We start from the raw sequence: 27,558 nt of genomic DNA on the forward strand, positions 1-27,558 counted from the left end.
AGGTGTTTGGGATCAAATCCATATTGGGGACATAAAGCTCACAAAGTGTTAATTATGTCTTTGAAAATGTGACCCTATCATGTGATTCCTTATAGAAAGAAGAGGCTGAATAGATTATTTCTTTGTGCTTTTCTCAACAGGGACATATATGAATAAAGTTTAAACTATTCTATGCTTTGTGATCACAGACACAATGAAATTCTTGGGAGTAGATATAGTAGCATGAGATTTTGGGTTCTGTAAGAGTATTTTTAAAAAGAGCAATGGTAAGGTAGTTTAGATGTCTTGGTATAAAAGTGCAACTTTAACCTTTTGCAGTTTTATTATTTTGCTAATGTTCAGGGTGTTATCTTAAAATTCTGTGTAAAATTCATGCTTTTGAAGACCAGACATAAAATACATAATTCCTTCTAATACTAGTATTATCTCAGACAAGGTTGAATAGAGTGATGTTGATGTTTAAAAAGAATATGAAAATACTGAAACTCTTCTACTGAAAGAAGTTTTCCCTATTTACTGATAGGTTGAAAAATACTGAGTTTTGGTAGATTTTGCATATTGCAAGAAACTTCCAAAATTCAAAGCAGCAGCACTGTCATAGTTTGTTGTATAATTAAAGGTCACCTTCAGTCTCCAGAAATGCAGATGCAGCTGATTACAACTGCTGTAACTGAGATCTGGATAGAAACTTGGGCCTGCAGTCCGTGATCTTCTCTGATATTTAGTCTTGGTGTTTACAGATATAGAAACTTTGCAGGCAGTTGTTATTTGGAAAAGAAAAGATAAAGGAAATCTCTGGAGGGAAAATGCTAAAGATACATTGACATCACTAGCAGCAGTTTGGTGTATTACAGAGTTGTGAAATATAAGCTTCTATGTAAAAAGGCTGTGCTTTTTGAGCTAAAAAGAGGAAGAAGAGTTTATGTTTAATAGTTATATTTAAAAACAGAACTAACATGAACATGTTAAGGTTTAAAATTAAATTAGAAAACCTTGGTAGTTCACAATTTTGTGGGCTGTTTTGGTCAAGTGTATTCTTGACATTATGTCAAAGCAGTATTTTTACAGTCTATATGAACCCCCAGATTCAAAACATACACTGGTAACAGTTTTTCACCAACTAAATTCATGTTGCATCATGGTAACCTTTATGAACAGAAATAGCAATTTGAAGGAAATATTAACTTCTTCTTGTTTTAGCCATGCTGAAAAAAATGGAATGATGTAAATAATGGAATAATAGCCATGCCTTTTCTTTAGTATTCCTATAATAATGGCAATCCCCAAATCTAATACCTTTATTAGATTATCTGTGTATTTGAGAAACTGTTCTTGAGGTTCACATGGTGAGTCTCTTTTAAGTCAATAATTGATGTAATTAAAAAACTTCTTTTACTGTTTTAAAGTAGAATTTAATTCTGACAATTAATTGTACCTCTAATTGACTCAGTCATTAATCATAATTTGTATCCTGTGCATTATGATGGTGAACGAGGTCATGTATACTACGATCATAACCCCTGTGAGGATCAAATTCAAAAGGTTCCATTGTAATTAATACAATGGAACCTATTTATTAAAATAGCTTGTAGGGAAAAAAGCATGTATTTTGAGAATATTATTGACTATTTACAACAGCTTATGGGAAAATAATGTAAATGAGAAGATTTTGATTCTTTTGTTGCTGCCATTTTGAAGTTCATGTCAGTCAAGTTTGCAGGACTGAGCAACAATAAAGTCCCAATTGATTACAGCTTCTGACAGTGAATTTTATAGTGTATTCATCTATTTAAGAGTAGTGTTTTCATACTTACTACTGACAAGGAATAGAAAAAGAAATACAAATAAACTTTGCTTATGATATGAACAAATTCTTTTTTTTTTTCTTAGAAATACGCACATTAACTTCCTGAAATGCCAATTCCCATACCTTCAGTTATAATGTCACATTAGTATTGAATTTTGTATTAAATTATCTGTTATTGGGAAATGTCAGAAATGTGTGTCAGTGCCAGTGGGCTACTGGGAAGACATGGTTTGGCTGCTGAATTTCCTCAGTAGCAGGTGTGTGTAATTCACTCCCCATAGACTAACAGAAAAGGGGAATTTTGGCAGCCTAGCTTAAGGAAGAATAGTCTATATTTTTATATCCTGGTGGAAGGTTTTGGTTAAAGACCACAGTCTTTTTCCTTCAAGCATTTCTTCTACTGGAGGAGACCAGAGGAGCTGAGGTCATTCGGCATTCAGTTCCTGAGCTGAAAACTGGTGCGACTGCATTCCAGACCTGCACGGCAGGATGGAGGAGAGACATCAGGCAGAAGCTGGCCAGCGGTTCAGGAAGAGCTTTCAAGGAAGAGCCTTAGGGGATTTAGGGCAAGGATTTCCTAAAGTGTGCTTGAGATGATGCTCTGTCATTTAGAACAGCAGGGAGAAGTCCCTCCCAGAGCTGTGTTCTGGGCCCAGCCCCGCTCCTCCCTAAGGAGTCTGGCAGCAATTCCCATTGCTTTATCAGAAGGACAGGATGAGGTTCAGCATGGCTCCCACCCCTGTCTTATTTCACGTCTGAAGTCACTTCGACTTCCTGTAGCAAAAACTGTAAGATGCTCAGCCCTGCCACAGGAGCACTGGAGAGTGAGTCCAGATTCCTCCTTTAGCCTCTTTCTTTTCTTGCTTTGGCTGCCCTCCTCTGCAGTAGCAGTCAGAGGGGAAGGAAGGCTGTGTTGGCTGCAGGCTTACAAGTGCAGACTGGTCTGTCCAGGGTCTCCATGCAGCTGCCACCTCTGTCAGTAACCAAAACATCTGCAAATCTGGGGTAGCTGCCTGCTGGCTGTGTGTGTTCGCAGCATTCACATTCCCACAGTCAAAACTAATAGCAACAGCAATAGCTGGCTAGCAGGTAGTACCTAGATGTTGGTGCAGCCTATCCTGAAAACTACACATGTATATTTAGAGGCATTCTGTTTGCCCAGAGGAGGCTGATTATAGTGCATAGTGTTGTAATCACATGCAGATTATTTAAAGTTGGTTTTTTAATTTACAGAGTTAATGTACTGTGAAATCATTAAGTCTGACCTCCAAACCAAGTCACTTATATTTGCTTTGGGGAGTTTCTCATCTTCCCCTATACCTTCTCTCTTCTCTTTTCTCTTCTCATAGTTAATATTTTGGAGGTTAGGTGATTTTTTAAATTCACCTGTCTGCTCTGTATTAACATATTCAAAATGTGCTTTTTTTTCTTTTACTTTTACTTTTTTTAATGAAAGAAGTAAGGAAAAGGGAGCATTACAGATTTGCTGGAAAAACAATTTGCTGATGCATGTACCAAATACATTACCAAGATTTCCTTGTACTCCCTATTTTAGAAAATAATTTTAATACCTCTCAATTAAATCTCATATTTAAGCAGCAGGGTGTTTTGGCAGAAGCCAACTGCCATGCACTAATGAACTCTTATAATTTGCTAAATTATTTTAAATGAATGACAGTACATTCAGCTTTTTAATGACTGTACATTTAACTTCTGAACAACTTTGATCAAGTCCACTTTTAGTTAGACTGCCTGCTGTGCTAAACTCTTAATTCCCAAACCCTACTCAGTTATTCAGAAAAATTGTTAATCAGAAACATTAAATTTTTTTCTGTTTCAGAAGCACAAAGTCTACTGGAGAGTACTTGGCCAATTCATTACTTTTCTTTTACCTGCCCTCAGTGCTAAGTCTGGATGAGGCTTAATGTTTGACAGTACTTTGTGTAAAGACAACTGGAGAGCTTTCTTTTTTTAATTGGGAGATCTTTATTTTGCAAGGTGTTGCCTTTCTAAAGAGCACCTATGTTTTTTTGCCAATTATATAAGCTGCCACAGTTGCAAAATTTGAGCTAAAACTTGGTTCATTTTTTTAGTTCCTGGTTGGATTCTGTACATGCCTTGGGTAAAGTCAAAACATGAGACAAATTATTCCTGCTTCCTTTGTACTGTGAAGTTACACCATTTGTTGAGCCTGGTAGAAAGAACTAAGCTGAAGTATTCCTTTTCTCTTGTGGATCAGAGTACAGCTGAGAAAATGAAGACTCCCACAGAGCTTTTCTTTTTCAAGGGAATATGCATTCCTATTCTCCTGCTATCCAATCTCCCCTAGGAATTTGGTATTTAATGTCTAAGATGTGCAATGGATATTTTTCTTCTTTGCTACACATTTTATTTGTTCACCTTTTACTTGTGCACATCTGTATCCAAAGTATATGTGCTTATATATGCTACACAACCTCAGGTTTTCCCTTGAACTCAATTACCATCAATCTCAGGCTATAAAATACCAAGAAGCAACAACCCATTTATAAGGTTTTTGTGAAACTATGATAACAATAACTGAGGAAATGATTATTTTAAACTGTAATCCTTCTAATCTCTCTTTGGGTCTTCTATCTTCAGATATCTCTTTAAATTGCTTTTTCCTACTCGGGCAGCATATGGTTCCATCAGAAATCTCTGTTGGTCTTGAGCAGAGTTCTCCTAATTATCATAATATCTATTTGCTGTAGTATGTGATATTTACCTTTTATCATGTGTCTTTTCTCTAGCAGGCACTTAGATATGTATGACAAGTGTTATAGGGAAAGAATTACATTTAGCTGACTCTGTTCTTACCAAGAAATATACAAAAGCAAATCAAGACACAGATTCTTCACGCAGATCTAGCAAGAATCTGCATTTGTCTTTGCAAAAATCCCTGATGTATATTTATTCAAGTCTTTAAATTTTCTAAACTTTAAATGTCACTGTGGATTATATGTATTGTATGTGATTATCTGTATCAGGAGAAGATATATACTTATCTACTGAAGATTTTAATACTGTTTGAAGATAGGAATTATTAGCATCGTAGTAAGACAGACTGTCCTCTTTCATTTTTTTCTTGATTTTATAGGGAAATATGTTTACAGCTGAACATGGTGACATGACAATCATTCAGTAGAGGAGAAGCTATTTAGCCTAATTGTGGTTTTTTGTACGGCAGTGGCCTACTCTCCCAGTAGCTTCAGCTCTGAGCTTCCCACTGTGTGTGTATGCCCTGTGGTTAAAACCACACCTTGCAAAAGCATGATGTGCATGTGGAAATCACATTAGAAAGCCACACAGAATCAACAGCTGTCTTCAAAGAGCCTTCCTGTCTCTTCCAGTAAAAATTCTGCTTTTGTAGTACATCCCAACTGTTGACTGAAGTTACAGGATAAACCTGAAACTTTTGCAATAAAAGTCAGCTTTACAAAATCTTCCAAAAAGGTGTCACCAGTTTCTTGCATTTATTTGCATTTACATCCTCTAAAATACTTAAATGTAGTGCCCTTAAAGCAAAAAAAAAAAAAAAAAAAAAAAAAAAAACCAAAAAAAAACCCCTGAGTAGTCAAAAAGACAGCCATGCAGTGATAAACATGGCCTAAGCAGAAGTAATTTCATTTTTATGAGCTGGAAAATCTGAAAGGTAGGTAAGGCCTGCCAGCTCCCACATGGTGAAAGCCACCTCTGTACAATATTATAATTGCACTGGTGAAAGAAGTTTTATAAACCCCTTGGGAGTGTTCAGATCTGGACCAAGTCTAGCTCTTGATCAGAATTACTGTGATAAAACATGCTGAGTTTTGACCTCTTGCTGTGCCTCCAGCCAGCTCCTGGTGGCTGCACCAGCACCAAGCACGTGTCCTTGTGCCTGCAGATGGCATTTCTGCCTTCCCTAGGTGTGCTAACCTATTCCTTGGAAAGCCCAGAGCCTCCTCCTGGGCTGGGGAGGACCATATGGTGAGACATACGGTCCCCGTGAGCTCTCCTTCTGTCCTGGTTGTGTCAGCTGCTGGGTGTGAGACTGAGGCCAAGTGTCAGAGGCATCTCTGTGTCACAGCAACACCATCCTGTCAAGTGTTGCTCTGCGTATGAGAGGAAATGTGGAAAACAAACCAAAATCCAAGCTCCCTCCTGTCGTCTGCCTTAGGAAAGAGAAGCCATTTAAAATTTTTATGTTCCATGAAGATAAAATACCAGAGGTCTTTAGTTTTAAAGTTTCACAATGGAGTTTTCAGGAGTGAAAAGTGAGGGATTTGGTTTCCCTGGAAGTTGTGGAATAAGAGACCCATTGACTCTAGGAAACCCCAGCCCCAATACCTCCCACTGATTTTGTGTGAAGATAGCAGCTTTATTTAGAAAACATACAGCTGCACATTTTTTTTTTCTAATTTAGAAAAAATGCACAGCTATATGGGAGTATAAACCCTGTCAAAAGAAGAGAGGCTCAACAAAAGTTACCAACAAGATATAGGTGACAGCAAACACAGGCCACCTCTTATTCCTGCCATTCCCACTTCAGCATTCATAGATTTATTTTGAATTTTTGTTGCATTTAAATTAACCTGAAGAACTTTTCTCAGTGACCTTGTTCCCAGTGAGTCGTGTTTCCCCCAGCTGGCTCCACAGGGTGCCACATGTGCCACTGGGTGGTTCTCTGCTATCTCCCACACATGGGGAGTCGTGACAGGCAAAATTAGCACCCAGCAATGAAGGAAATTTTCTTGGACTTTATTTATTTAACTGATTATGTATGCCAGACCATCATTTGACCCTAAATACAATGATTGAAGTGAATTGGTTTGTTTGCTTTAAATAAACTTCTGGAAGTCAGGAGGAGCCATGTGTATTAATTCATGTTAAATCTTAGCCATTATGCATATAGAAATTCTGGATGAGTTAACTTCAATAGAGGTTAAAATAATGAATGGATTTTTTTTATGATCAGAATCTGTAGTCCACCTATTCCACTCTATGGAGATGTCATTCTTTTTTAAAAAACTCCAGATTTTCCTTCTGAATATGTCCCTAAAGAAAATTTGTTCTGAAAGTGCTGAGTTAATTCAAGATTGCCAACATTTCAGATTGACAGTTTCAGTGGGGCATATAAATTTCTAAACAGCAAAGGAATAAATGGAAATCTTGGGTTAGTTTAGTTCTTGGATTGGCATAATTTCCTTTTTCTAAAATTCTGTTGAATTTTACTTCAAAAATACCTGCTGACTGGTTGTGCTACTGTTTCTCAGTTTAAAGAGGACACATGGAGAGCTGGTTTGCTACCTCTGACAATAAACTACAATTTTGGAAATAATCCCATGCAGAAAAACTGTTACTCATATTTATGTTCTCTAAACTCTGAACATTATTTACAAGTTCATTTTTTTTGTTAGCCTATTTCTAAGCTGTTTGGCTACAGTGCTTTATTGCCTAAGATACAAGTGAAAATTCTAAACGTGTGCCTGTTTTTATTTTTTGCTTTATATTTTATGTGCTAATACACCACTTTAAACTTTATTTATTCCAGTGTTTGCAGTACAAGTTTGATTTTTAAAAAATCTACAAATGTAATAAAACAGTCAGTCATGAACACAGAAAGTCTTAGTTCTTACTGTTTTCTGTCCCATGGAAGATGGCAGGTAACACTTCATGTATGATAAATCATCTCTCTCCATCTGTTTTTTTTCTTTACATAGATGAAGATGTCAAACCATTTACTCCTGAGAAAACCAAGGAAATTGTGATGTCTCTACAGCAACCTGCAGTCTTCTGTAACATGGTTGGCAACTGGCCAGCCCTGCACTGGAATGTGAAATACCTTTCTGATGTGTTGGAGGGAAAGACAATCCAGTTTAGGCTGGGCCTGAAGACGGTGGATTTAGGTGAGAATGAGGTGGACAGGCATTAATGTCACAAGTGTCTTTTCTAGGTCCTGCAGTTATCTGCCTTTTCATTATAACTGTTCTTTCTCTAATGTGTTGCTTTTCTTTGCAGGCTATGTCTTTAGGAATGGGATTTGGCCACCAGTAGAATTCTCCCTTCTCTTTCTCATGTGTTTATTCTCAGTAGGAGGTCTTGTGGGTGACACCAGCATTTACAAACCAAGTCTCTCAGTTGTCCTCCCTTGCTTTGTAGGGTGTGTGATCCTTGCCTTACCCATGATTAGATTGTTCACATGAGCTGAGCTTCCATATCCATAAGCCTCTGTATAGGAATTAGCTAAATAGTTAGCCAGATTTGGGGTATTTATCTGTATGGTGGTAATTCTCATCTTCCTCCAGAGGTTTTTAAGACTTAGGTGATTTTTCAGTACTTTAAGGTCCTGTGATGAAAGACATGACGGAAGTATAAAGCACTAAGAAAATAATTTGACACCAGTGCAATAATTTCACTGCTAACCATCCAGATTCACTCATACATCTTGGAACATGCCATGGGAGAAAGACAATTTTCCAACTTGATTTTAAATGCTACAACTTCATCTCTGTAGCTACACAGTAGTGTGTCCATGGACAGGCTGAGTTTCATAGCATGGAGGGAAGATAGAAGAAACATTTTCCATCTGCTATCTACTTGAAAGGTTCTGCACTGATTTATCCCTGCCCTTTACATCCTTTGCCCTCCCAACGACGAACCAAAATATGTTTTGCTATGCACTTTCTCCATTTTGCCTATAAAGTATCTTGACTACCTTTAGGATTTTTTTTAACCCTTAGGCCAGAAAAATCCACTATAAAAGTATTTAATATGTCATGGTCTTTTAGACCTCACACAACTATTCATTCTTTTTCAGATTAACTTCCTGTTTCTTGGAATGTAGAGTCTGCACAAAGACTCCAGATGAGGGTCTGCCAGTTCCAGTGAAAGTGGTTGGATTACATCATGCTATCTTACTTAACACTGTGAAATTTGCTTTCTTCACAGCATCATGACCATGTTATTTCACATTCAATTTTTGCAAGAGAAGTGATGAAACAGAAATGTAAGAGGGAAAATGCTTGGCGTGTTAGGATTTCAGAGCATTTTACCAGCATGGATTAATGATTTCTATGCCGTTCCTGGGGGAAACAGATATTATTTACTCACTTGCTACAGATGGGAAAACTGAGGTGTAGAATTAAAACCTTGGTGCACATCTTCATAGCAGTATCTCTGTAGTTCAGTGAGGTACCAGCTAATTCTTTCTCTAAGTGTGAAATGCATCCCATTGCCAATACAGAAGGTGTACCATATATATGTATGACACTTTCCTTGTTACCTATATACCTTGTTACCGTATACCTTGTTAATATAGCTGAGCTGTAACACACAAGGCCTACCAGATAAAAGAGTATTTTTGGTCCTACTCTCCATTAATTAGTAGGCACTTTTTGAGAGCCAGATGGATGTTCCAACTGGCAGAGTTTCTGATGGGGCTGATGGAGTGTTATGTAGCTAAGTCACATATTGATGCTACCAACTGAGTAGATAAGAGTCGTCACTTAACAATAACTTGTAGTCACTAGAGATACAGAGTGGATTTAAATTGGAATTTATATCTTGAAGCATCTAACTGCATTTTGCTTTTTCCTAAAGGCATATATCCCTGTGCAACCATCAGTTTGTCTCCAGGAACCTCCATTATGTGGTAATGTTGGTTAGAATTGTCTTCAAGGAGATTGGTACAGCCTTCAGGGGTTATATTGTAACTGAATGAGACCTGTGATGCCATAAAAAAAATTCAATATAAGAATATATTAGTGAAGCCATTATCCAAGCCATCTTAGAATCTGAAATAATGTAATACATTCAGTGTGCCACTGTCATTAGGAAGGTGGCTGATCTCACTATTGCATGCTTAAAACTACTTTTAATGAGGACCTCTCTTTCTTATTGTTCCTGCTAACTTTCCTACGTGAAATGGAGCCAGTCATCTGCTCAGAGAGAGAACAGAATTTGTATTTTAGAATACAACTAAAATTACATTTATCTATCTCTGAATATTCCTTCCACATTCACAAGAGTTTTATTGCCTTAAGACTAGGTGGGACCATTCCTAATATGGAGTTGGAAATGCAAAAGAAAAAATCCACTCTCCTTCTTAAAGGCACATTCTGGTGACACTTTGAAATGGCAGCTTCAGAGGTTATTTAAGCCATGAGGTTCATCTGGAAAACTCAAAATTCATGGAGACCTCTTACTATAGCAACTCCTCATCTTTAGTGCCACATCTGCAGCCTGGATGGGTTTCCCAAGCTGAAGATTCCTTAATGTACAAAAGTGAGAATTGCAAATGGGGCAACTTGATGGGAGTTGCAAGGATTTTATATTTGCTTTTCTTACTAGTTTGTAACTTCCTGAGGCATATCAATGTGGATGGCACATTTGAAACATGGGAAAATGTGAGAGCTAGCAGTATTTGTGTATGTTATTTATACCTAAGTGTGTGTTTGATAGTATTCTGTCTGATAGTATTTTGTCTGATTACACAAGTGAAACAGTTTGTATCCATAAGAAGGGGAAAAAACTACAATCAGAAGACTGAGCATTGACAAAAGATACCTTCAAAGAGAGTGCCAGAGTTCATCACAAGAACAGTGAAGATGCTATTAATTAGGAAATCCCTACCCCTCTTGTTCCAGCCACACTAAAATATTTATTTTTCTGATGTGGGATAAGGGATAGGCCAAAACTTCAGAAGTTTTGCTTCTGACAGAGAAAATGTGGCATTACAGCTGTTGTGTCTGATGGCTACCTGGAGCACGCCAGCACAAAGTAAGAAGAAAACTTACAAAGAACTGACTTCTGTATGCAGCCATTTCTTGTTTTGACCATTTTTAGTGATTGCATAGTAAAATGAATCAACAATGTGTTTACTGTGAAGAAGATGGAGAGAACAAGAAGCTGTCATCCTGATCAGTTTCTGAGTCACAGGATCTCTGGAGGATGTTTCTCTTACTGATGCTGGAGAGAGCTGATGCTGTCAGATGCGCAGTTGGATAGGAAAGGGCTGCAAATTGACCATCTTGCCAAGAGGTTTTACCTCTAAGGATGGCAAAAGAATTCAGGTCTCTGAGGTTTGATATTGAGGGAGACTGCAAAGATAGCCATAGAATCAGTAGCTGAAGAGGAGGCTGAAAATACAGTACAAATACTGTACCCTGATTAAATGTTGCATAAAGCTGAGATCTGAAGTGGTTATTTGGGCTGGCCTACATTTTTTGCTACATTCTCCTTAGTACACATTGCAAACACTCTGAGAAGAACAGGTTTTGGCAACTGTCAGAACCAGACCTTAACTAAGGAGGAGAGCTGCTTCTGTAAAACCCACTTTTTCCCTCTCTCCTTCCCTCCAATTTCAATCTGTGGTAAAGAGGAGGACTGTTATGCCTTCAGGTGCCATGTCATCAGACAGAAAAGGCAGCCTACTTCAGACTTGCATGGCTTAATCTGCAATTTGTCAATTACAAAACATCCTCAGCTTTAAGTCATTAAGTGTTAGCAAACTGGTTAATTTCTTGCTTTCCCTTGCTCATTTTTAACATTTTCTCCCATGTTGCAGCCTACAACCTACAAACCCATCTAAGCAAACTGTCTAGATTGCCCAAATATATTTTTATTACTATTTATTTTTCCATAACCACCCACACCTTGGTACTGAATAAGGTATAAATCAAACCAAGAACCCTGCCCTGAGGAGATTGTATTCTACAAGATAGTCTTGCCTTTCATAGTTGGACTTTTTTTAAATGAAATTCAGAGTGAAATATGAGAGGTAGAAAGAGCATATTTCTTGCCTTTAAAATGTTTGCTCTGAGTTATCTTGGAAAATAGGCAGTGTCCTAAGCACTCTTTTCTCATGAGAGTAATACAGATACTGAGGCACCCTCAGTACTGCTTGTATCTTTTGTCTAATCTTTCTGTCAGACCACCTTTTAGTAAAATGATAAACATAGCATTAAAAACTGGGTATCAGGAGAGGGACTGCAACACTGATATGAGATCCAATACAGAGGATTTTGGTTGTGATTTTGTGACTTGCAAGTGATTTATATGTCTTGTATGCAGTCCTTAGGTAGGGAGCCCATCCACTGACATTTTTAGTTAATGATTTGATAGTAGTGGGAAGGAAACCACTACCTATGCTAATACAATGGAAAATAATAGTGGTAAAGGTTTGTAAAATCTGTATGAGACTGTGAGAATTGCTGCAGTAACAAAATGAAAGTGGTAAAGAACGAAGAGCTGCTGCTGCACAGCAGTGAAAGGATCCCATTTCTGTGCAGCTCTGTGCAAGTTACTCAAGATTTAATTGCACCTCTGTCATTGTCATTCATGCAGGCTGCAGCAATTTTTCCCCAGTAGTAGTTATAGTAAAGTAATATTTTTTTTAACACTGGATAAGTCTCTTTGAAGATGACACAATTAGTAGAAGCAGGAAATGAAGAATTCTGATTAACTGCAATTAAAGTGATGTGGGTTATCTTACAGACCTTCAAAGTGACCTGACCTTGAGCTGAAAGGCTGTATCATTCAGCCTGACCAAAGCATGCTGGGAGCAAAACCCTGCTGGTAAACACTTTTGGTGTCTGCCAAGGAATACTGCAATATGCTTTTGTCAGTCCCAAATGAAAAATAAGGGCACACAGCATTTTAGATAGATCATTGGCAGCATGCATGTGGTTCCATGCCTCACTTTCTATGCATGACCACACTGGTTTGGTCATTGCTTTAGGGAAAGGGTAAGATGAACATGTCCATCTGCATAAATCTATGGAGGCAAAATAAAGGATACAGAAATACTTGATGTGCACATTTGCAACTCACACTTGGGAAAGGAGATGGAGCAAAGTTGTTGAGTGAACTTGGGTGTGTTAGTGAGTTACTGTGCTGAAGAACAACACTAACTACTGGTCTGCTTTTGTCTCACAGCAAGTTCAAGGTAACAGCCATTCAATTAAAGCAGAATGAAAAAGCAATAGTCTCAGATTTTACTTATGAGTCTGGTCATTTTATTGACCAGAGTCAAGCTACCTAGTCACATTCGTATCTCATGTTGCATTTAAGCAGAGCTGAGAGAAACTGTATTATTTTTACTGGTTCTATGCTCAGTGCTGATGTAATATTTGATTTTTCTTTTGTTGCTCTAGTTCCCCAGTTTGAAACCAGTTGTAGCTACGTGGAAGCCACACTTGAGGAGTTTTTGGCTTGGAGTTGTGGGCAGCCTTCCTGTCTCTCTGGACCATTCAGTTGTTATGATTACTCCAAATACTGGGCTTATGCTGACTACAAGTACATTGCCAGGATATTTGAAGACAAGCCAGAAATTTTCCAGGTAAAACATTAATATTATGTCTTCCTAATTGAACCATTGCAAATTATCTAATGTAGCTTCTGAAACTTCTACTGCTATCCCTCTCTGCTCCTTTGGCTACTTGTTTTAAAATTCTGCCAAGTGGCAGCCATCAAAATTCTGGTCTCCTTATAAATTTAGAAACACCACCCCAAGTGACAAAAAGGAACTATCAGGTTGGCATCACTCTCCTTCCCATTTAGGCCAGATCCACCTTACACCCAAATGATGCCCAAATTAACAGCTCCACTCAGGAGGGAGGATTGATGGCATGTATTTCATTGTAGTAACAAGGCTGTAACATGGCTTTGCTCCCTGTTTTGCCTTGTGGCTCATTTTGTTAAGTAGCTCAGCTTCTTTCCTTAATATAATTAGATTAACTGTTTGTGAGGAGGGGAGATTCTGTGGAGGCAGTAAAATACGGAAAGCAACCTGCCCATGGAAGTATTTAATTACATGCACAGTAGGACAACTACCCAAGGTATTTCCTTTTATTTTCTCTGTGCCTATCTCCTATTTCAATGTCTTGCTTCATCTACATTCCTGCTATTTCTCCATGCAAATTGTAAGAGGGCGAAATTAAGGATAGCTATACAAAAGGAGTACTTCTTCATAAGATATAAAGAAAGAGTAAGTAAAGCCTTACTCATTTCTATATTTTGAAAGGTGAAAATGGGACCATAATTCCCTGTAAAATCATTGTATCACTGGGGGGACAATGAATATGAACTGATAAGCTCCCTCAAATTAATTATTTTCTCAGAAAGAATTTCGCATGCTCCTCATATGTATTTTATTCTTTTGTGCCAGTAAAATTGGTGTTTTTCAGTGATCGGTCTTTTTACAGACTTTCAGACTTTTCAGACTTTCCGTTGGGTAGGAAGGTAAGGAATTGGGCACAGAGACCATCTTCCCTTTCTTTCCCCCTTCCCTTCCTGAGCACACTGAAACATAACCAGATCACATAACCTTGGGCTGGTTCATGTTGTCTGAACTAAATTGGGAGCTCCAGGGATGTTTGAGGCGTCCCCAGATCTTTGCATAACTCTCTCTGTGGTCCTGTCTTGCTCTTCTCTTTTCCTGCCTCCGCAGACAGCATTTCCATGTGTCTTCCAGCACAAGCCAATAGCAGCTCAGAAGTCCTGAATATCATACTGCTTCCTTCACACTTGAAGGAAACAACCATTTTTTTTACCTTTTTCTTTCCCTTGCCCCCATTCAAGAGCAAAGCTGAGGCTCCAGGAGTTACATTTCTGTGCAGGTGTCATGCCACCACCTGATCACCTGACCTAACACACAACAGATTGTACTGCAGTTTTAGAACAGACACACATAATGGTTATGCCATGGATTTTTTTAAAAAGCAGAATCTGGGAAGGAAAGAATTAGTGGTGTTATGCAAGCAAATATGGTGTGTGTCATCTGCCATTTTCACAGGCATGGGAGGGAAATGCATCCATCAGTTCCACACTCACATGGCTTTTGAAACACTGCTACACAATTTATAGCTGCCAAAGGAGTTCTTTGTAGAAATTCTCTTCCCTTCTTGTGTGAATTTGATGAGAACTCCTTTTTTTCTTCTAGATTTTATTTAGATTTACGTGAGGTTATTTGAAGGGGAAAAGAAGGCCAACTGCACAGTTATTTATAGTGATTAATAGGGCCATTTAGAAGTTGTTTGAAATTTAGATTGCACTGTTTATCATTTACAGTTGTGTGGGCTAAGGTAATGATTCCATTATTCTAATCTATGAGCAATATCTAGCATCTTACGTTTTTTGTTCAGTTGATATTTCATTACAGAATTTGAGATATAAATCAGGAGCAAGATACATGCATGAAGTTTAAATAGAAATGAGACCTTTTAAAGTGACATACGGGTACAGATTAACTTCATTATAACCAGCAAATGAAATAAATATATATCACAAGTAATGTGCCATCTGTTATGGTTGGAACACCTTTTAGTGCATTTCTTCTTACTGTGGCTTTTTATTGTAGAAAAGGAACCCAGTGTGACAAGATTTCAGTAATACTACTAGTTCCTTTTCAGTTCATTGGTTAAAAACTATTTTACCCATAATCGCTTCAACTATTTACTACAGAAGGAGCATTTTCAAAAAGTTCTTTTAAATCTAATATTGATTATGCGTGCTTTCTTTTCACTTAAATTGTAACAAAATATAAAAACTATTTAGGTGTGAGATTAAAGTATAGAAATGGTGTTATGCTTAACTTTTTCACTGAAATAGTTGTATTGAATTTCAAATTTTATGCCTGCTGAAATCTATAGGAGCAATTTTTTCTTTTTGATCTTTTGCTGTCTTTGACAAATGTTTATATTACACTTCTGCATTTTTTTCAAATGATATCTTTAAAATCAATAACTCTGAAATTCAGAATCTTTAGCAATACCTAATTTTTGGGAAGGCTATTGCTCATTTTCATGCAAAGTTGTGCTGAAGTCATCCTTATAATGTCTTGCTGTAGTTTTCCTCATCCATAGATCTTAAAAAAGGATAGTCATCCACTTGTCTTCAAGCAGCAAGCTTACATACTTAAATTAGGACTCCTAGATTCCTATTTTCTCTTTGTAGACAGCAGAAAGAGAGAGGCTTTTCCAAGGCTTGATTGAGAGTGCTTTGACTAGAGCAAGAGCCAAGATTAAATTAGGTTCCTAAAGTTAGGTGATGTGAATGACCCCAAAGTGCTTTACTGAAATGGAACAAATACCATTATCTTCCTTTTCAAGATGGGAAAAATAAAACTCAGAGATGAAGTGATTTGCCCAAGACCATCAGGAAGCCAAAAATTTAATCTCTGTTTCCTAAGGCTCAGTCTGGGGCTCCAGCCAAAAGGTGCCAGTATTTCTGGCCAGTATTCCTCAAGTGCTTTCCAATAAACAAATCATCAGGCCCTGCAGGTGGCAGGGAGAGCTGTAGATACATGGGAAAGCTTTATCCAAGCTACATAGAACCATTCTGCAAAACCCTTGGCTTGTCTGAAAAATACCTCACTGTGCTTCTTTCCAACTGTCAGCCCCAAGGGATTGTTTGTGGGAGGATCAATGGACTGGAAAGATCCAGCACTGTGTTCATAATATGTGTACACCTGTTCTGCCCTTTCTCACCCTGTCACCAAGTTAAGTTCACTGCCTCTGCAGTTGCAAGTATGTCCATGAAATAATAAGAAACTTTACCTGGCATAACACTGGGTCACAGATGGGGTAAAGTCTTTGTTCCCAGACTACGTGGAGAAAGCTGAAATAGGAGCAAGGAGAGAGCAAAAATTCCACATAGATTATCAATTGTTTGAAAAGAGAATAGGGATTTTAATTTCCTTCTTTATTTTCATTATCTTTTTAAAAGCCATATAGAAGAATTTTTCTAAAAGCAGTCCTGAGCTTGGGTGGATGGTTAAAGGTGGAGAAAGAGAAAAGAGTGTTTGAAAAGGAAAAGAAGCCCCATGTGGCCATGAGAATTTGGGCAGCCCTTCTGTAGACAAAGGAGTAACTTGAGTGATGTGAAAGGTGGAGATGAGAATTTTGGAGGAAGGGGAACAGACTGTGCATGCTCCAGAACCCCCCCAAGGAAAAACAGGTGCAGTGGATAAAGAGTGATAAGCAGTGGAAGGAGAACACAGGAGACTCTCAGAACTAAAGACAGGATGTCATTCAGTTCAACAACTTACATAAATAAACCTTTCTGTTGCTGTAGGACGTAATGTGGTCTGACTTTGGTTTTCCTGGAAGAAGTGGAAAAGAGAGCACGCTGTGGATTGGTTCTGAAGGAGCAAACACCCCCTGTCATTTGGACTCCTACGGCTGCAACTTAGTGTTGCAAGTTCAAGGAAGGTAACAAGTGCACATACATACAGTAAATACAGAGGAGAGTTATACTGTGCATAAAGTTACTTTTGGACTCTTTTAGTATTAATTCTAAGTCCTGATTACTTCAGTTTTCTGAGTTCTCAATGACTGAAGAGCACCCTAAATGTTCTACAGGACATGGCAGAACTTCAGGGCGTTCTGGAGTTGACACAATTTTATTTTCTAGTCTGTGTGTAATATGGTCCAATTATGAACACTTTAATCTTCCTAGTAGTTACGAATTCAGGAATTTGGAATTAGGAGATAAAAGAGTTAAAAATAAAATAAATTTAAAAAAAACAAAATAGAAATAAACTACTTTAGACTTTTACAATATTGTCTGTGCAAGAGCCTCTAACAGCCTGCTAGAATTAATTTAAAAGGGGACAGGATGGGAGCAGCCAGCTGTGATCAAAGTTGAAAGGGACATTTGAGGCTCCAAACTCATTTGGGAGCATGTGGTTGTTGCTGTATCTTTCTGCCTGTTTGCATGCTGTCCTTTTTTTTTCTCCTTTCCTTGCATGTTGGCCTCAGGGTTGGTGGTTTTTGGGTTTTTTTTTTTGGTTTTTGGGTTGTTATCCATTATTGCTAGAATACTGCTAGAGTAACAGAACAAGTTGCACACACTTTCTGTGTTTGATAGTATAGAGTGGAAGGAGAAATTTGCTAGGGGTTTTTCAATGGGATTAATTACTCTGTCATTTTATAGAATGTTAAGATTATGGTGGTGGTGTAATTAAGGTGCAGGATTGGAAGTCAGGTGTGTTACGTTTTAGCTGGGCAGTGCCACATGCTGACTGGCTTTAAGGCCTGAGGTTAATGAATTTTTCATCATCTTATCCCTAAGAAGGGTAACTGTGTAGGGTTTTTATTCATGTTTGTCAACAGCCTTGAGGTCCTTGGGTGGATGTGCAGCACAGACACTCTAGAAGCCCCCTCAGCACTGCTGTGCTGCAGCCAATTCTGATCCTTCAGATCACATCAGCAAGCATTGTGCATCGAAGTCCAGACACTTTAGTGTATTCAGGAGCCAGAAACCTCAATGAAAACCATGAGACTTAAATGCCATAATCTTCTGAGGATCCACTTAATATTGGGTGTACTAAATTAGTACAGTGATGCAGCAGACACAATACCTGCCAAGCCTCTTTGATCTGCACCTTCAGATGTTGAACTCAAGCCAGAGTTCCAGCATTATGCAGCAATTTTGTCCACCTTCACAAGGCACTTCCTCCCCTTCAAGTAGACCAAAATCCTTGTTCCTCTCAGGGAATGAAATCCAAAGCCCTTGCACAGCCTGAAAAGACAAAGTTGTTTTCCTCTTCAGAACAAAGCCTGTAAATAGATTGCAAACTTCCACAGGCTTGTGAATCTTCAGAGCAGAAAGATTCCCTTTTGAGACTCACAAACAAGACAGGCTTTGTAACAGAATATAAGCTTATGCTAAACTTAAATAAATTTGCCTTTGCAGGAAAGCCAGGGACAGCTCCTTAGCCCTTTGTTGCTATCTTGAATTTCCTCCTTGCATCCCTTAGGCTTCTTAATTTTTTGCTTTATGATATTGCTTTGCAATGAGCCTGCAGGATTAACCCTGAGCCTCCTAACCTAGTTACTCTCTGCCCCCTCAGAGGATCTAGCTTGGAGGGCAAAATAAAATTGCAATAAGGCTTGAGTTTCAGGAGAAGTGGCTTTATGCTTGCATCCAGCCGTTGCTTTGGTATTTACCAAGAAACATCAGCAGCCTATGGCACTTGCATCTGTGCTGGTCTCTGTAGTTCTGACTGTCCTGCTATTCCTATCTCTTCTGTTCTGTCCCTTTTGGTTTTGTGCCATTTGGTTGCTTTGCTCCCATTTCCAGATCTGTGACTTAGAACTGACAACCAGAAGCAGTGGACAAAATTCAAGAAGTGAGGGCCAAGGGAAAGGACACAAAGAAAAGCCCTTTCTAGAGTCCAAAACAAAAGAGAAGAGCTAAACAAGCTCTCCAGCTGTGCTGTAAAGTGCTGCCTTTACTTTTCCATTGCTTAGTGCATTGGTCATGTTGCACTGTTTGTCTGGCTCCTCTTAAATGTAATAAATTGTCTTTGTGTATTCCTTCTGGTTCTTTCTATCACCTAAAGTGCTGCCATATAAAACTTCTATTTCTAAATACCATATGTACCTGCTAAGATATTTCATTTATAATGCCCATAAAACTGGCACCACCAGTTCTGGCATATTCTTTTTTTTTTCCTCTTTGATCTGGTCTGTGTAAGTGAAAGAGAGACATTAGCTCCTGAGGACAAAGTGTGGTCTCAGCTCTGCTTGGCCTTTGCACTGTGGTGCATTCATGTGCTTCTTTGGACATGTAGAGAGCAACCTGGCTCATGAGTGCCCTCGTGAGCAGAACAACCCGATCCTGCTCCAGCTGGCATTTAGTCACACCAGTAAGTTCTTAAATGCACAACCAGACACATTTTCATCATGTGGTACTGATAACAGAAAAAAAAAATACATATGTTTAAGGATGCTTATGTCTATGGATGTATCTGGTTTTTATTCATGCCATCTTTGGCATGGGAACATCAAGGTGATTTTTACTAAGAATGGGGGTTCACAGCTAACAGCCGTGTAAGAACTGCAGCAAACAGAATGTCTTTTACTGTTGCCATCCTAAACATACAATGCCCTCCTTTCAAAACAAATACAGATTTTGAAAGCTTTTCATTCAGTGAACAAAAATACATTGTCTGTAACAAAACTATTTCCTCTAGTTTATAGAGCAATTTTTAATGCTCTGAGCATCTGCAAATGCTGCATGTAAAAAGGAGGAAGAAGAAACCAGACGGGAGAGGTTTTTTAAATTTTATCTGCCTTTAAAAATGATTGGTGAGAAGTTGTAAATCTTCTCAGTTAAAAAATTAAAAAGTGGAATATTTTAAAAACACTTTCAGGAGACAGCCTGTAAGCACTGGCTGTGTTCTCACTGCGTAGGAGATTCACACAGCAAGGCAGATTTATGTTTTATTGAAAACCTTGCTACTGCCTTTAGTTCTTTGCTGCAAGTGACATGCACTGAATACATTTTTATCTTCTCTCTATTTCCAGGAAGAGATGGCACCTCTTCCCACCTGCTGACACCAGTTTCCTTTATCCTACCAGGATCCCTTATGAGGAATCCAGCATATTCAGCAAAGTCAACATTGCCAACCCTGATCTGAAACGCTTTCCTGAGTTTAGGAACTCAACAGCCCATGTTGTTACACTCAGTCCAGGACAGGTACCACTTACATACCAGCTTTACATTACTTAATATTCTACTTAACTGGCTAATTCGGGACTAGGAAATCTTAATAAATTGACTGTGGAACTTCCCTCTTTCTTCATTCCACATTCAGACCTTATAGATTTTTCTCAGCACAGAAACTTTCTTCACTGACAGTTATTTGCCCAGACTTTTTTGTACAAAAACTGCAGACATTTGGAGAGCTATCAATCAGCTGCCTGATTCATCGATCAGAGTTCAATCAGCTGCCTCATTCCATACAACCACCTGTCTTGCAAGCGCCTCAGATTTGTCTGCTTCAGAACTTTCTTGAACTCTGACCTGTCTACTCCAACAGCAGTATGTTCCACGAAATGTATTTGGTTAATAAGTATATAGAGCTAGCAAAGGAACTCATATTTTGGTAGTGAATAGCCTTCACCTGTTGCTTTAATAAATACTTTAATGATGATACTTGCATTTAGAGTGTACACCATTTACAGGTTTCATGGTGCTTTACAGGGCTGTGGGGATGTTTTTAATCCTGCTTTACTGAGCAGGTTCAACTGTAGGTGCCTGGCTTACAGTCACACAGGCAGGCAGCAGCAGTGTGAGAGTAGGGCTCAGGAGTCTTTGATTCCCAGTCTCCTGCTGTAAATAGTGTCCTTCTTTATTTAATCAACAAGGTCTGTATTTGGAGTCTCAATTACCCTTTTTCATTTGTTCAGCCATGCATGTCCTGGTAAGGCACTGCTGTGAATCTCAAACTGTCAGGCCCTTCCAAAGGAATTTTGCAATGGTCATTGCTCAGAGAGTGGAATTGCTGCTTCTGGAACCCTTTCGCCCTTCTCCTCCCAGATATTGTCACCTCTTTTGACCTGCCAGCTCAACAACTTGTATGAGCATTCCCCTGTCCCTAACTGGCAAACCCAGCTGCCTTCAACAATTTAAAGAGTGTATTTTTTGCTAAGTAAGTTAATTTTGAGGAGGCAGAGTGGGGCAGGATAGTATCTTGCAACAAAAGGATGATACCTATCAACTGGCAGTGTATGCTCTGCAGTTGGTACAGATGCAAAGGGGGAATCTATGATCAGCCCTTACTGTTTGCACTACATTAGCTCAAACTCATACTCCTAAAGCAAATCATTAGTTTCACATTCAGCACTTTGTAAGATTGCAGCAGTCAGTAATTTAAAGCACAAAGAACAAATTTTTTACTATTGATAAAAATGCCACATCCATTCAGCACTGCGTTATCCCTGATCCCCAATACTATTTGAATGTATAATCTCCTTTGCAATGATCAAGTATACTAGTGAACCTTTAATATGATCTTAATTTTAATTAGGCTTAAAGCAATTACAAATTAATCTTGCTAGGAATAAAGATCTTGAGCCAGCTCAATAATACAATTTGTCTGCATTTCCATGAATGAGATACTGTTTGGATTTCTTGGGGGGGAAAGTAATGAAGAAGCAATGATGGAGCAGTGAGTTATTGCCTTCATCCCTTTTATTAGTGCCTTCTGTGTGGTGCTTGCCAGCATCTCATCCAGAAGCTTTCAGGGCAGGTGGCTGGGAGCTGCTGCCATTTGATGGAGGGGAAAGGAATGACCTAGAAGAACTCCTTTATTAACAAGGGAGAGAATTCCTAAATAATGTCTTGATATGTGCTTAACAGTGGTTTTCACACAGAATTAGCCCAATTACTGCAGAATTTGTAGGCATCTTTATTTTGTGATAAAATGTAGCATCTCCATTCATTCCCAGAGGGTATGCAGAACATTTTGGATTATTGTAACAATAAAAGGCTGAAAAAATGAAGACAAAGGTGTTCTTAGGTATTCAGGAGAGGAGCTGCATGTACAGTGAGCACAGCTTTGAATGTCAAAAACTTAATGTGTCTAATGCCACCTTCTGGTCAATGTTTGCTACCAGCCATTTTTCTATACCCTTTCTGCCTGAAAGCAGAATTCCTTCATGTAACATTGTGCCAGTGCTCAGAGTGTACCTCAGTTAGATCCTTTGTGCCTTTCCACTGTATTGTTCAGAGGTGAACTTCTATTATGAATTTTGGTAGCTGATTGAGACTCAAGGTTTTATAAGGTTTCATCCTGTACCTGACCACTGGCTGTCAGCTGCATTTCAACAGACATGACTTCTGGTTATACATTAGTGATCTGTTCTGAAACAAATGAAAACATTTAGATGTCAAGGTTACTCAAATAGGCAGCTGAGTAGTGGAAGGGCCTGCAGCAGTACATGACTATATCCACTATATCCATGAAGTTACGAGCTCAAGTTGTGTCACACAAATGTAGGAGTTCCTTATAAATGTTTGGACCTGGTCACCTATGTGATAGTTTCAAAGCTGAGGATTAAGTATGGAGCAGTATTTTTAGTAACACCAAGATTCTTTTCTCAAATATACAAATACTCCCTAAAAGACCAGAAATGTGACAAAACGCATCTGTTCTTGTATCTTCTACCTATGCTCTGGGACAATTGTTAAGAGAGTTAGGGATCTGTCACCCTCAGCTTAAATCCTGTTCAGAACAAGTGTCCTATCTGCCATCAGTGGCACCTCAACAAGGTGGTTCATCCTTCCTGTCTTACACAATTACAGTCCTGCAGGAACATTCATCCCACCTTGTCCTTCAGTACAGTCTATAGAAGGAGCCTACATACATAGATGCTTAACTTTTTTTATGATTAAAAATAGGAGAGATGAATACCACCTGAAAAAGCTACAAAAACTGAGATGCTGTACAAGGATAAAATCATTGATCATTCTTTCCTCTGCCCCACTTCTCACTGACTTCTGGCTTCCTTCCTGCTCTCTAATGTAATTGCTCTTAATCCATCTCCCTGTTAATCCATATCCACATAACTAGACAATGGGGGAGAGGCTACAAAGTGACCTGAGTTTATCTGAAGGTATGGAGAGCAAGCAGCTGCCACTCTGGGCTCCCATTCCCCCTCTCGCTGCCCCATGCAGGTGCTGTTAGAGGCACTGCTTGCCTGGCCCTGTGCCCCAGTGCAGCCTGGAGCCAGAGGAGCTGCAGTGCAGGAGTGCAAGGAAAGGCCTAACTGAGGTAGCCTCAGAGGCACATTGGGTGCCTCTTGGATGCCCTCCCTCCAGCCTTGAAAAATATTGGCACTGCATGGGAAAAAAAATACTATTTTAGAAAAAGATGAACATTACTGCTTGCTGGTTCTCACCATGGTCTGCTGCTCAGAAGCTCCCCTCCCCTGCTTCTGCTTTCCTGCTTTTTCAAAGTCTAAAGAAACATGGTTTTGCAGCCACAAATACTCGGTTCTTGTGTTTAGCTGCAGGATTTTCTCTTTGTGGGCTTCTGGTGCAGAATCTAAGACACCATGGAATCCTATTCAGCAGCAGAGCTCCCAACAGTGCAGGCAAACCTCTGACTTCTAACATAACCCTGAGCAAGAAGAAATCTTCATGAAGTCAGGGAGGGATTTCCCTGTGTGCTGCCTTTAAAGAAAGGGTGTGAGAACATCAGATTGGGCTTAAAGTAGGGAACAGCAGAACACACAGTCCAAAAAGCCAAGAAAAATATAATTGATACCTAAGAAACTAAGTGTTTTAGTAAGTCAAGAAATGCAGTAATTCAAAGGTAGTGTAATGTTCCAGCTCAGAGTATACAAAAGACTTTTTAAAAGGGGTTACAGTAAAAAAACCTAGTTTTGTTGGAGAAGAATTTAAGTGATTTTGCTAAAAGAGAATTCAGAGTTGGCCATACCATTATGCATAGTAGATGGTCGATAATTCTGTTCTGAGGCAGGAATAAAGAGTTTTCATGTGGGAGACTTCAGAGCTGGCCCCAAGTCACCCCATAGAGAAGGCAGACAATCCAACCCAACTTCAAGACACCAGAACTATGATTTCCATCACAGAAGAAGCAGAAGAGTCCAGGAGCTGAATTGGTGATAAAAACACTGCTCAACTTGCAACGCATATGGAGAACCCCATGAATGCCTCAAAAATGAAAGGTCAAAACTGCAATTTGCTGACTCTGCTTCTCCACCTCTTCCCTGAGCTTCCCTCATTCTCTCACCTGGTCACTATGGGCATGGCCTGATGCAGCCCCACTCCCTTCTCCTCAGTGTGCCTTTCCCCATGGCTGTGCCCATATTCCCCAGTTGCCCTTGGAGCTCCGTTTCAGTGGATGGGAAGACACCAGGAGGGAGGAGGAGGAAGGGTGAGAAGCACCAGCTGGGATGAGGCATAGGCTGGGGCAGCAGTGCTCACACAGAGTCCTCAGGTGGTGTTCCCACAGAATTGGCTATGCCTGCACCTACTTCATTTGATTTTTCATTGCCATGGTTGCAAACACTTCTGGGATTTCCTTGGGTCCCCCCGTGGCTCAGTGTCTTTATCTTCCCTTCACACTGGTTTCCTTTTTGAGTGCATTTACCTAAATATTTTTTTTCTCATGAGCAGAAATTTCTTGGTATAATATTTCACTGCAGGGTATGCTCTCTTTTTGAAGCAATTCCACCTTTGCCCTACCTTTGCACTGCATCAAGTTAATCATGTCCACTGAGAATTCAAACCTGCTCTGTTCTTTGTGCTGTACAAATCCCCAGCATTGCTCCACTTGCTCTCCCAACTGTTCCTTTAGTTTCTTTCCTCCCATTACAGCATCTCATTTTATCTTTTCTGGGACTTCTGTCCTACTTTAACTTCATTTGCTATATTTGGCTGTCACTAGCCTAAATATTAAAATTATCTGATTGGTTACTGTTTAGATCAGTATCTTCCCAGCATGAATAAAGTTAGATAAGTTCTGTAGAAAGCAGGCTAGCACCAGATTGTCTCTTAGTTTGGAGTAGTTCTGTCTTGCTATTGCACTTTACATTTTCCCTATGTTTGCTGCATTTGTGTGTGTCGTTTCACTGTGGCTTACTTTCACATTTCCTACAGGAATGTAGCTAAATCTGTGTCCCATACTCATAAACGTATGGAAATCTGATTTTTTTAATTGTGAAATTGATCATTAGAGGCAGCAGTGATGGTTTTTTTGTTTGTTTTCATTTTGTTGTGCATCTGTTTGTTTCTGATTTGAAAACCTAGAAGAATATTAGTTTGTAAATGTAGATGAATCCTATCTTCCTTTTCTGGGTTGTTGGGGTTTTTTGGAGGCTTTTTTTTTGGTCTTGTTAGTTCTGCTCTCTTGCCAGATGTATTTCTTGGTTGTAATTACCTTCTTCCATTTCTTCATCTTTATTAAAGTTTTAGTCCTTTTGCTTTTTGATAATTTCAATTTTCTTGTTGCTATAAATCATAATTTTAACAAGCATAAGCTTGTTCAACAATAAAAGAGGGAGAACAAGTGTCTTTATGGACCCTCTTTTGCCTATTTGAGTCACAGCTCTGTAGCTCTTCTATAAACTGCATCAGCAAACAGTGCCAGCTGCAGAAAGACACAACCTTGCAGTTATTACCCTTAACCTGCTGGCAAGGGAAATCTGATTAGTCTCTAAAGGACCAAGTTCCTCCTCTTTGGTTTGAAAACACAGGACAAGTTGTGGGGGTTGTATTTTCCCTGTGGCTGTACCTACTCTCTCCAAAGCAATCCTGTCTCCATTTTGCATGTGACTCATGTGGAGTCAGCACGTTACATGCTGAATTTCCTTCTTGGTTTTCCAGGCAGCATTTCTTACTGAAAAATTTATACACTACCCTTAATTTGTCTCTTGCTCGTGTTCCCTTGCTGCCTGGTCCCTCTGCAGCAGCTCCCCAGTGTCTGCATGGCCTCCTGCAGCATGTGGAGCTCTCTGTTCTGCACAGGGCTCCCAGGAAGGATCCCCTGGGTGCAAACAGCCACTTACAGGAGCTCTGCTTTCTTCTGCTCTAACACAAAGTGTGCCAGGGTTCATCATCACCCCTGGTCACCTGGAGGGCACCCAGAGTTTTAGCAGAGTTCAGTGTAAGATCCCCTATAGAGCAGGTGAGCATTGGGGTGGTTGTATGATTTTGCAGTCATGAAACTGGAAAACACTTCCTTACAGATAAATCCAGTGCTGCTAATGCAACTGCACTGTTCATTTAAAGTGGATGTTTCCTTGGTAAAAACAAAATTCTGAAACTTGTTCAGCATAGAAAACATGTTTTGGCTGCAGTCTGTAGGGTTTCATGCACTTATATGTCAGGACTAACTAGTGATATTTTTAAAATAATGACCCTCCACTGACTGACTTCCTTTTCTGCTCTGTATGCTGTACTGGATTAAAGAACAATTTCCAAATGTTTTTGACCTTTGGCAAGCCAGTGCTTCTTTTTGTTTGACTTAAATTTAAGCCTGTGGAGAACATTTTGTCATCTGGCCCAAAAAATGAGTGTTCCAAGTGTCCTGTAAGTGTTTGCAGGACTGGTGCCATTGTTTCCCCCACAGACATTTTCTCATTAGCTGTGTTTTGATATAATGAAGCACAGGCCTATCTGGATAGCAGAACATTCTTCTAAGTAATTTGTGTCTACCAAGAGAAAGAACTGTCTGCAATTTAGATACAGATCATTGCTTCACTTTCCCTGTTGTGAAGTATATATTTTTATCTGTCTCTGACCATTTTTATAACTTGTCAAAAAATATATTTTATGCTTTCCTTGATAGCTCCATGTTACTCTAATGTTCAGTAATCTTCAAAGCTTGTCCTCTATCATCAAAACAACATCAGTGTCTTGTACCATAAAAACTATGGGTTGGAATCAATTTTATGTCACAGCTATCATCCTGATATTGTTGTAAAGCTCTGATCTAAACTAGATTGTTCCAGAAATCATGACATTTTCTTTTAAAAGCCTGTCTACTAAAAGTGACAAATTTAATACTGGTGATTATTTACTAGAATTAAAGCTACATTTTGTCACCTAGTCACCTAGATGAGCATAGGGATGCCTGCTTTTTGGGAAAACCAGCTGGCAGTCCTACAGGAACTGGGAAGTCTGCTCAGTTGGAGAGTCTACAAAAGAATTCTTGCTTGGATGAGAATTTTCCTGAAGTCCTGATGTACTGCTGCACCAGCTGTACCCCCTCTGTACTGCTGGACTTTGCTTACCCACAGCAATTAAAGGTTATAGTCCTGCTTGGAACTATATGGGAAGGAATTTGGATAAAAGATAACAAAATGTCCATTTCTTACATGATAGTATTGATAGAGTGGGCATTTAAGTCTTGAGAAAAGGCTCTTTAAAAGAGAGAAATAAATTTCACCTCTTACTTGTATCCTTGCCTCAGTTCTGTCTCTACTTCCCACATC

General features: G+C 39.1%; 1 protein-coding gene across 3 annotated transcripts in view; it reads left to right on the forward strand.

The window, feature by feature from the left end:
• The window catches only part of HSPBAP1 (HSPB1 associated protein 1), a 44,429-nt gene that overhangs the window by 11,125 nt on the left and 5,746 nt on the right, over positions 1–27,558 (forward strand). For all 3 annotated transcript variants that reach the window (XM_072932004.1, XM_072932003.1, XM_072932005.1), the window contains 4 exons: positions 7,528–7,713; positions 12,961–13,145; positions 16,880–17,016; positions 20,119–20,290. In XM_072932004.1, the coding sequence (XP_072788105.1) occupies positions 7,575–7,713; positions 12,961–13,145; positions 16,880–17,016; positions 20,119–20,290 (633 nt within the window). In that variant the 5' untranslated portion in view covers positions 7,528–7,574. The remainder of the gene's footprint in view (positions 1–7,527; positions 7,714–12,960; positions 13,146–16,879; positions 17,017–20,118; positions 20,291–27,558) is intronic.

The sequence above is a fragment of the Taeniopygia guttata genome, chromosome 7 (genome assembly GCF_048771995.1).
Source record: "Taeniopygia guttata chromosome 7, bTaeGut7.mat, whole genome shotgun sequence".
Lineage (NCBI taxonomy): Eukaryota > Metazoa > Chordata > Aves > Passeriformes > Estrildidae > Taeniopygia > Taeniopygia guttata.